Here is an 11,041-nt window from a genome sequence, read left to right on the forward strand (position 1 = left end):
TAAATCTGTTTTCCAGAACTTAATGTATTTTGTTAATGGGTGAAGGAGGGTTTGGGTTAACCATGCTGAACTTCAAAAAATGAAATTATGTATGGTCAGTTTTTAAAAGATATCAATACCTGTTTAGTTACCCTGTCTAATTTTGGCTTCTGCTCTTCAATTTCTCTACTTAGTTGAAATGAATAAGCCTTCTTTGCTGATAATTTTTCTCTGACATTATTTGTTAAATGTCCTATAACTTCTAAAGTATTTTCCATGCTCTGTAGAAAAAAAAGTATTAAAAAACATACTGGTAAAAATAAATGACACAACTTGTCATCTTATCAAATATTCATTTATTTATTTTCATATGTAATACACATTCTAACAGTCTTATGGATTAAGTTTAGCATATAATTCCATTGGAAAGAATTTTTAGAATACTTGGAGAAAAATATATAAACAATGATGTGAAAGAATGTAGACTTAAAAGATTCATAGTTTACATCATCTCCTGTTTCAATTTACATCATCTGCTCCTTCTATTCCATTGGTAATCTATATTTTTATGTAGGGTCTGCTTACCAAGCACATCCTTGTATCTTTTAGTAATGTGCTTTAGTAACTTTTTACTTGATTATTTTTACCTTCCAGTCTTTTTATTTATTGACTGATTTAAGGAGCAATCTTTAATATGATCTTTAAGGAATTAAATAAAAGTTCATTGAATTAAGAGTAGGCAGATCGGTCATAATTAGTTATGATCCATTAACTAACAAGTAATTATCAGGAGTCTATCCTGTGCTTAGCACTGGTGTTTGAACAAATTTATCTAATACTTTGATACTTGTATTTTTCTCATTTAAATGAGGCAGTTTTTTTTTTTTTTTTTACAATCTACTTCCCTAAAAGAAGTTCTAAATAACTCTCTTCTGGTGATGCAATGCATAAGGCATTTGACTGCTAACCAGAAGGCTCGTAGTTAAAACCCATCAGCCACTCTGTGGAAGGAAGACTGGGTAATCTACTTCCATAAAAATTTACTACTTTGGAAACCCAAAGGTTGCTATGACTTAAAATTGACTCAATGGCAGTGAGTTGTTTTTTTTGTTTTTTTTTTTTTTAATGTTCAAAATGTAGTCCCTGGGTTAACATGTTTGACTGCCAACTGAAGGGTTCGAGGTTCAAGTTCTACCCAAAGGCACCTCAGAAGAAAGGCCTGGTGATGTAATTCTGAAAAATGAGCCATTGAAAACCCTATGGAACACATTCTACTGTGCCACACACAGGGTCATCATGAGTCAGAGTAAGAAGAGAAGAGATATAATAATAACAGTTGATCTTTATTGAGGGCTAATGCTAAAGACGGCAGTGTGTTTGGTTTTTTTTGGTTGGTAATGCTTAAGAACCTGGAGAATTCACCTGGATATCTTCCTGAAGTTCTCTTATTTGTCTTTGTTTGTATCTGTATTTTTCATCAACAGATCTCTTTTGTTCTTCTAGTTGGATTTTTAGCTCATATTCATCACCTGGAATTTAGAGTTTTTATTTTAAATTTTCAACATACTGTGTGGAAAGCAATCTTAAAGTACTATATGTTTTAAACTTAATGCTTCTACCATTTTTTGTTATAAACGATTCCTAATTTCTACTTACAGAAAAATAGTATATAATAGCCATTTCTTTTTTCGTCATCATGGAACAGTATGCTGCAATTTTTTCAGATTTGAAATTAATTCCCAAGAGAAGTAACATATACCACTAGAGTTAATAATGGAAATAATAATTAGTAGGCCATGTACAAAAAAGGTGGGATTTGTTTTTCTGACCCAGTCAAACATGGTATATGTTTGTTTTCCATGTATCATAGTGTTTCTCTTTTTAAAATAAATACTATACAGTTTTAATTATACATACTCATAAAATGTTTTTAATAATTTCTACATACTAGATGGAGTCACTTTTTTAAAAGATTGTTTATAATTGTTGTTGCAGCTGTTCAGCACTTGCAAGGTGTTTTCTAGAGCATAGATTTCTTTTTCAGCTTTGTTGATCTTAGCATCCAAACTGTCACCTTCCCTTTGAAGTTCTTCTTTTTCTTGAGCAGCCTATGAAATACAGAACAGAACTGTATCAAAAGTACTTATCATAGGGCAAAATGTCTCTGGGGCATAAAGTAGTTAACTCACAAGAGATCAATTTGCCTTGGGCCTACACATAACCCAAAAAACCCACTGCCATTTGAGTCGATTCTGACTCATAGCAACCCCCATTGGGTTTCCAGCACTGTAAACCTTATGAAAGTAGATTGCCTCATCTTCCACAAAGCAGCTGATGGGTTTGAACCACCAACCTTCTGGTTAGCAGCCAACTCTCTTAACCACTACCCCATCAGAGCTTCCTGGGCCTACACATAGCACCTGGAAATTATTTCTTGCACTTGATTTAGAGTAGAAAATCAATCCTCAGGCCTTCTAAATATGGTACACAAGATACAAAACCGTGATGGAAATGTCGTAACTAACCGAACCTTACATAAAAGTCCTCAGCAAAAATTGCCAAATGATGAAGCAGGTACAAACTTTAATAGGAAGGGAATTAGAGTTAACTAGAGGGAGGTTTGAAACTAGGTTTTAAATCAGAAGAATGTGTATTTCTGAACTTAAAAAGGCTCAGAACGCTTTCTCACGTTTTTGAAATCTTGGAAAACAGTGAAAGTACATCCATAAAAACAAATGCTTACTATATCAAACACAGTTATGTGTGTGTTATTGGAAGTAGGATTTCCATATCTTCATAGAATTAAGTAATTTATTAAAATTAGAGAAATATAATTATGATAAATATGACTAGAAAAGATGAGGTCTATAAATTGCTGAAGATCAGAAATTCCTCAGTGAGTGGCCTTCAGTGACTTTTTACCATGGTAGCTCTGTTGCTGAACTAGACTCTAGAGTTGAACACAAACAGTTCCAAAGAACTTCTAAGATTAGTAGTTGACAGGCATAGCATATATATTTTAAAGTGCCAGAAAACCCACTTTCAGTCAAAATATAATTAATCATTTCATTTTAATTATGCCTTTAAAATCAGAATGCAGTTGATGAAAAAGGTAAGTTTTATTGGTAAGGTTCCAATTCTTCACATTTCACTGTTCCCCCCCAATTATGCTTCAAAATACGTTACATGTGTACTGTAACAAATATTGCACAATGAAAAAGTTTAGAAAAAAATCACATTTTTATATAAATGATACATAATCCTTTGATGTTGAGTCTACAGTTGGCAACAACTTAAAATATAGTAGTGTATGCAAGACAGGAGGGAGCTCTGGTAGCGTAGTGCCTAAGGCACTTGACTGCTAACCAGAAGGCTGGCCGTTCAAATCCACCAGCCACTCCTGGGAAGGAAGATGGGGCAATCTACTTCTGTAGTGATACTGCCTCGGAAACCCAAGGAGGAATCCCTGTGAGTCGGGTTTGACTCGACGGCACATAACAACAACATGCAAGACGGGTAGAGACAAGTATTGATTGGGTGAAGGGAAGGGCGGGCCACCACTGAGGAAGAAGAAGATGGGTATATGGGAGGTACAAACTGAACAAAGATGAACCCTTTTGCATATACAGTACTGCATTGTCAGTGATGGCAAGCATTGATCTATGAGTGGATAGATGGGTTGTTGTTGTTGTTGTTATGTGCCGTCAAGTCAGCCCTGACTCATAGCGACCCCTCCTTGGGTTTCCGAGGCAGTATCACTACGGAAGTAGGATTGCCCAACCTTCCTTCCGAGGAGTGGCTGGTGGGTTTGAACCGCCAGCCATCTGGTTAGCAGGCAAGTGTCTTAGCCACTATGCTACCAGAGGATAGATGGGTAGACAGTCTGAATGATCAGGTATGTCTAGGCAAGGCGCAGTGTGCCCATGACCATGTATAGGGTTGGCAGACAGTGTTTCTACAAGCATAATTGTATGTGCTGTAAGAATGTCTGGGTGTATAGTAGAGCTGACAAGGGACAAGGTTGTGGTGATTTCTTGGCCACAGCCAGCTACCCTGAGGGAACAAGTAGTTGGACCTGTGGACTCAGGACCATGGTCACAAGGGACATCAAGCTCAGTTGGCATAACATACCACACAAAAACATCGTTCTACATCCTATTTTGGTGAGTAGCAACTGGGGTCTTAAAGCTTGCAAGCAACCATCTAGAGTACAGCACTTGGACCTCATGGGTGGGAGGTAAAACTAATGTTTCAGTACCTCCATCTAGCAACTTAATTGTGGCCATAATTATGTGGAATAACTGCTAGAGTGCCATAAACCAAATTTCATGGCATGCATGCATAAGTAAATATTTAAAAAAAAAAAATTACCACTTCAGTTCTTTTAAATCCAGAGGATTACTATAAGTAAGTTACCAAAAAGAAGCATACATCACACAATCATAACTGTAAGTCAATTAAGATTATACCTTTATTACATAATAGGCCTGTGTTTTCTCCTCTTCTCCTTCAGGAGGCAGCATAACCACAGTAAGAATTTCATATCTATTCTTCAGTTTATCGATTTTACTTAGCCGGTCATGAAACTCAGCACTAATAGGTAAAGAAAAACACCAGAAAGCAAGTAATATATTTTAAAAAGGACTATCAAGTGTCTTATAGAAGATACTTATATTTGTGTTGCTCCCAAACCCAGGCAGGTTAATTGTGTTCTGTCTCTCTGTCTCTGTCTCTGTCTCTGTCTCTCTTTTCTTAAAACCTTACTTGAAAGTTAACAAATTAGCCTGCTAGTTTCATGGATGCTAGAAGGCGGCACAAGATTTGTAGGTCAAAGACCAAAAACTGTCCTACTCATAGTACAGCACGGGGCATGAGCTTCCCGTTTTCTTTGGTTCGCCTTGCCTCTTAAGACTGATGGGGACAACGAGGGGTCAAGTGGATGCTACACACATTATATTTCACTGCTGAGAAAGCCTATGCTTAGATAGTACAAATATTTTATAATAGAAAGTAAGCAAACATGCCTAACCTTTGCTCCAGAGGGAGACACTATCTCTAGCTTCCAAGACTGTTCAGTATACAAACATCTTTAAAAATATAGTCCAGAACAACAAAGTTACTGTCTCTCCTTGCAAGGCATACAGAAATATGAGAAATGGATGAAAAAATTCCAACATTCAGATTCTCAAATCTGGCTACTTTTTTTTCCCTTTATTTCAGTACATGGGTATTTAATGAGCTATTTTTTGGGACTTATTTTATAATAGGGTCACTAAGAGGCAGAATCGACTCGATAGCAGTGGGTTTTTGGGTGGTGGTGTTTGTGTTTTATAGTACTAGTAATGCTAATATATGCATGGCAACATGGAAGGTAACTTTATCTGCTACAACATCATGAAAGTGAGTTATCCAAACATGATGAAAAGAAATCTCCAACCTATTAGTTCTCCTAAAGAAAGTGCTAGTAAAATATATCAAGTGTCACAAGTTATAGTTTTGCTTATTTTTCAGTATCACTATTGTTTCATCATAAAATACTTACTCTATGGTCATAAAAACTCGCTGGACTTCCATCTTAAGATGGTAGACTGAATACAAATGTACATCTCAGGGACAAGACAAAAAATTAAAAGAAAAAAAATCCATAATATCTCTGGGAACAAGACAAACACAAGAATGTTTTCCTCAATTCATGGAAAAATCAAAAACAAATAAGATTAATGGGGGGGGGGGAATGGATATACACACTGAAGATTACTGTAGAAGCAAGAGTCATTTTTCCACAAAAGAAGCCAGAAGGAAATCCAAAGTCAGGAATAAGAAATAAAAGAGCAAGAATGATTTCTGAGGCTATTATGAAAGTAAGGATTGTCTATGGGAGGTATAGACAACAAAAATAAACCCTTTTGCATGTACAGTACTGCATCATCTGTAGTGGCAAGCATTGATCTACAGGTGGACAGATGGGTGGATAGGCTGAACGATCAAGTATGTCTAGGCAGGGGTAGTGTGCCCACGACATATGTCCAGGGTTAGCAGACTGTTTCCACAGGCATATTTATATGCACCATTAGAATGTCCAGATGTATAGTAGAGCTGACAAGGGGTAAGGTTGTGGTGGCTTCTTGGCCACAGCCAGCTATCCAGAGGGAGCAAGTAGTTGGACCTCTGGGCTCAGGACAATGGTTGCAGGGGACATCAAGCTCAAGTGGCGTAACATACTACACAAAAACACTGTTCTACATCCTACTTTGGTGAGTAGCAACTGGGATCTTAAAAGCTTGCAAGCGGCCATCTAGATTCAGTGATGGGTCTCTCCTCATCTACAGCAAAGAGCAGAAAACTAAAGATGCATGGAAACAATTAGTCCAAAGGACTGGTATACCATGTTTTCCTCAGCCTATATGACCATGAGACCAGAAGAACTAGATGGCACCCAGCTACCACTGTCAGCCACTTGGAGGGGGATCAGTGCAGGAGATCCAGGATAGAATAGAACAATGCAGAACAAAACTCAAAATCATTAAAAAAAAACAAAAAACAAAAAAATCAGGTTTGCTGATCTGATAGAGCCTGGTGAGACCTCTGAGACTATGGCCTCTAGCCACCCTTCAGGTCTGGAATTGAACTCACTCCTGTGGTTTCCAGCCAAACAGTTAGATGAGGTGAACAATTACATCAGGAAGATACACTCCTTGGCGTGATCAGTCATGGGAGAACAGAGTACGGTGTTTGCATAGGGAGACAGTTCAGGGTGGGAGTGCACAGGAGGGAAGGACAAGGTAAACTACAGGGAGGAAGTGGGAAGAGAGCTGTTACATTGTGGGAAATTGCAGTCAATTTCATGAGGCAAAATGTGTATGAACTGCTGTATGGAAAATGATTTTGCTCTGTAAACTTTCACCAAATCACAATAAATATTAAAAAAAAGTTAGAAAAAAGAGCATCAGCATAAATTCACAAAACTGGAAGGCAAAGAGTAAGGGTGAGAGCAGAAATTAATGAAATAGAAAACAAAGTCTTTTCACAGACTAGTAAAATTGATTATCCTGAAAAAGAGAAGGTGCAAATAACCAGTATCAGAATGAAAAGGGATCATCTCTACAAATACTGCAGATATCAAAGTAATAATAAAGTGATACTATGAACAACTCTATGACAGGAAGTTTGAAAGAGAGGATGAAATGGAACATTTTTCCTTAGCCAAAACCCACGAAACTCACTGCTGTTGAGTCAGATCTGACTCATAGCGACCCCTCCTTGGGTTTCCAAAGCATTATCTCTACGGAAGTAGATTGTCCAGTCTTCCTTCCGAGGAGTGGCTGATGTGTTTAAGTGCCAGCCCTCTGTTTAGCAGCCAAATGCCTTAGGCACTACATCAAACATAACTTATCAAAACTGACTCAAGAGAATGTGCAAAATCCGTATTGTCCTACTACCAATACATAAATTTAGTCAATAGTTGAAAATATTTCCCCACAAAATATCCAAACCCCCAATGGCTTTACTAGTGAAGTCTTTGAAAATTCAAAGAATGTACAATTCCACCCTTTTACAAATATGTAGAGTATAAAAGTATAAGAAACACACAAAACATTTTATGAGGTAGACATAATAACCTGACAAAGACAGTCCAAAAAATCAAACCCATTGCTTTCAATTCTGATTCATGGTGACCCCATATGTTTCAGAGTAGAACTGTGCTCCATAGGATTTTCAATGGAGCTCTGGTAGCATAGTGGCTAAGACACTTGCCTGCTAACCAGACAGCTGGCGGTTCAAACCCACCAGCCACTCCTCGGAAGGAAGGTTGGGCAATCCTACTTCCATAGTGATACTGCCTCGGAAACCCAAGGAAGGGTCGCTATGAGTCAGGGCCGACTCGACGGCACATAACAACAAGAACAACATAATCTTATAGAAGGAGATCACCAGACCTTTCTTCCACAGCACCTCTGGGTGGATTTGAATCACCAACCCTTTGGTTAGTAGTAAGTTCAAACCATTTGTGCTATTCAGGGACAAGGAGAGTTGTCATTGTTGTACTGTTGAGTCAATTCTGACTCATAGCAACCCTATGTACAACAGAATGAAACACCGTCCAGTCCTGCTCAGCATCCTCACAATCCCTGCTATGCTTGAGCCCGTGGTTGCTGCTACTGTGTCAATCTATCTTGTTGAGGGTCTTCCCCTTTTTCTCTGATCCTCCACATTATCAAGCATGACATACTTCTCCAGGGAATGGTCTCTTCTGACATGACCAAAGTAGGTGAGATGAAGTGTGGCCATTCTTGCTTCCAAGGAACATTCTGGCTATACTTCTTTCAGGACAGATTTGTTAGTTCTTCTGGCAGTCCATGGTACTTTCACCACCAACACCACAACTCAAAAATTCTCCACCAACACCACAACTCAAAAGCATCAGCTCTTTCATTCTTCCTTATTCAATGTCCAACTTTTTTACACGCATATAAGGTGACTGAAAATACCATGGCTTGGGGTAGGGACACCTTTGTCTTCAAGTGACATCTTTGCTTCTTAACACTTTTAAGAGGTCTGTTTCAGCACATTTGCCCAGTGTGACACGATGTCTAATTTCTTTCTTTCTATTATTTTTTTATTTTTGCAGTATTCCCTCCCCTCCCCTCTCATCCCTGGTAACCAACAAAGAAAGTTTCCTTCCATATATAAACCTTTCCATGACTTTTTACAATAATGAACTAATAAAATATTTGTCCTTCTGTGATTGATGATGTCTAATTTCTTGACTGCTGCTTCCATGGGTGCCCATTGTGGATCCAAGTAAAATGAAATCCCCGACTTCAATCTTTTTTCCATTTATCATGATGTTCATTATTAGTCCAGTTGTGAGGATTTTTGTTTTCTTTATGTTGAGATATAATACATACTGCAGACTGTAGTCTTTGATGTTCACCAATAAGTGCTTCAAGTCATCTTCACTTTCAGCAAGCAACGTTGTGTCATCTGAGAATTGCAGATTGTTAGTGAGTCTTCTTTCACCCTGATGCCACGTTCTTCTTCACATAGTTCAGCTTCTTAGATTATTTGCTCAACACACAGATTTAATAAATGTGGTGAAAGGAATCAACCTTGACACACACCCTTCCTGATTTTAAGCCATGCAGTATCCCCGTGGTCTGTTCTAATGACTGCCTCTTGGTCTATATACAGGTTCCTCATGATCACAATTAAGTGTCTGGAATTTCCATTCTTTGCAATGTTATCCATAATTTGTTATGATTCACATAGTCAAATGCCTTTCTATAGTCAATAAAAAAATAGGTAAACATCTTCCTGGTATTCTTTGCTTTCAGCCAAGAGCCATTTGACATCAACAATGATATCCCTCATTCCAGGTTCTCTTCTGAATCCAATTTCCATTTCTGGAAGGCCCTGTCAATACAGTGCTGCAACCATTTTTGTATTTTTTTCAGCGAAATTTTACTTTGTGTGATATTAATGATACTGTTTGATAATTTCCACATTCCTTTTTGGAAAGGGCACAAATATGGATCTCCTCCAGTCACTTGGCCAGGCAGCTTTCTTCCAAATTTCTTGGCATAAAGAATAAGCACCTCCAGAGCTGCATCTGTTTGTTGAAACATCTCAATTCAATCAATTCCTGGAATTCAATCAATTCCTGGTATTCAATCAATTCCTGGAGCCTTGTCTTTTGCCAATTCCTTCAGTGAACATTGGACTTCTTTCTTCAATATCACTGGTTCCTGATCATATGTTACCTCCCGAAATAGGTGAACTTCAGTAAGTAAGTTCTTTTTGGTAAAGTGACTCTATATGGACCTTCCATCTTCTTTTGATGCTTCCTGCATTGTTCAATATTTTGCCCATAGAATCCTACCATACTGCAATTCGAGGCTTAAACTTTTTCTTCAGTTCTTTTAGCTTGAGAAATGCTGAGTATGTTCTTCCCTTAGTATGTTCTTCCCTTTTGGTTTTCTAATTCCAAGTCTTTGAATATTTCATTTTAATCTTTTACTTTGTCTTTTTGAGCCACCCTATGACTTTTTCTGTTCAAGTCTTTTATTTCAACATTTCTTCCTTTCACTTTAGCTACTCTCCATTCAAGAGCAAATTCCAGACTTTCTTCTGACATCCAGTTTGGTCTTTTCTTCTTTCCTGTCTTTTTAATGACCTCTTACTTTCTTCATGTATTATGTTTTTGATGTTATACTACAAGTCATAGGTCTTTGGTCATTGGTGGTCAGTGCATCAAATCTATTCCTCAGATGGTCTCTAAATTCAGGTGGGATATACTCAAGGCCATATTTTGGTTCTTATGGATTTATTTTAATTTTCTTCAGCTTCAACTTGAACGTGAATATGAACAATTGATGATCTGTCCCACAGACAGCTCCTAGCCATATTTTAACTGATGATATTTGAGCTTCTACATTACCTCTTTCCACAGATGTAGTCAATTTTGATTCCTGTGGATTCCATTTGGTGAGGTCCACACAAATAATTATGTGTTGTTGTTTTGTTTTTTTTTTTAAAAAAAAAAGATATTTGCAATGAGTAAATTAAGTTGCTGGTCTTGCAAAATTGTATCATGTGATTTCCAGCATCATTTCTATCACTAAGGCCATTATTTTGCAACGGTCAATGCTACTTCGTTTCCAACTTTCACATTCTAACTATCCAGTAATAATCAATGCGTCTTGATTGTATGTTTGGTTTATTTCAGACTACAGAGATTGGTTAAAAATCTTCAATTAATTAATTAATTAATTATTGTGATTTGGGTGAAGAATTTACAGAGCAAATTCACTTTCTATACAGCAGTTCACATATACTTTGTCTCATGACACTGACCCAGTTCACCACAATGCAACAGCTCTCCTCCCACTTCCTCCCCATGGTTACCTCTTCCCAGTGTCTATCTCTCCATATACTCCTGCCCCCTGAGCTGTCTCCCTGTGCATAAGCAGCCCTTCTTTCTCCCATGATTGTTCTCTCCAAAGAGAGTATCTACTTGAGGTAAATGTTCAACTCATATACCTGTCTTTTGTTTGGCTGGAAA

At 37.6% G+C, this 11,041-nt stretch overlaps 1 protein-coding gene across 1 annotated transcript in view; it reads right to left on the bottom strand.

The window, feature by feature from the left end:
• Positions 1-11,041, bottom strand: part of CCDC39 (coiled-coil domain containing 39) — a 73,121-nt gene that overhangs the window by 3,921 nt on the left and 58,159 nt on the right. The window contains exons 14-17 of the mRNA XM_007935896.2: positions 4,449-4,572; positions 1,928-2,087; positions 1,402-1,508; positions 120-260 (exon numbers count right to left, since the gene is read on the bottom strand). Coding sequence (XP_007934087.1) covers positions 120-260; positions 1,402-1,508; positions 1,928-2,087; positions 4,449-4,572 — 532 coding nt within the window. The remainder of the gene's footprint in view (positions 1-119; positions 261-1,401; positions 1,509-1,927; positions 2,088-4,448; positions 4,573-11,041) is intronic.

This window comes from Orycteropus afer, unplaced genomic scaffold (assembly GCF_000298275.1).
Source record: "Orycteropus afer afer isolate SDZICR_OR568_19922 unplaced genomic scaffold, OryAfe1.0 scaffold00032, whole genome shotgun sequence".
Classification (NCBI taxonomy): Eukaryota; Metazoa; Chordata; class Mammalia; order Tubulidentata; family Orycteropodidae; genus Orycteropus; species Orycteropus afer.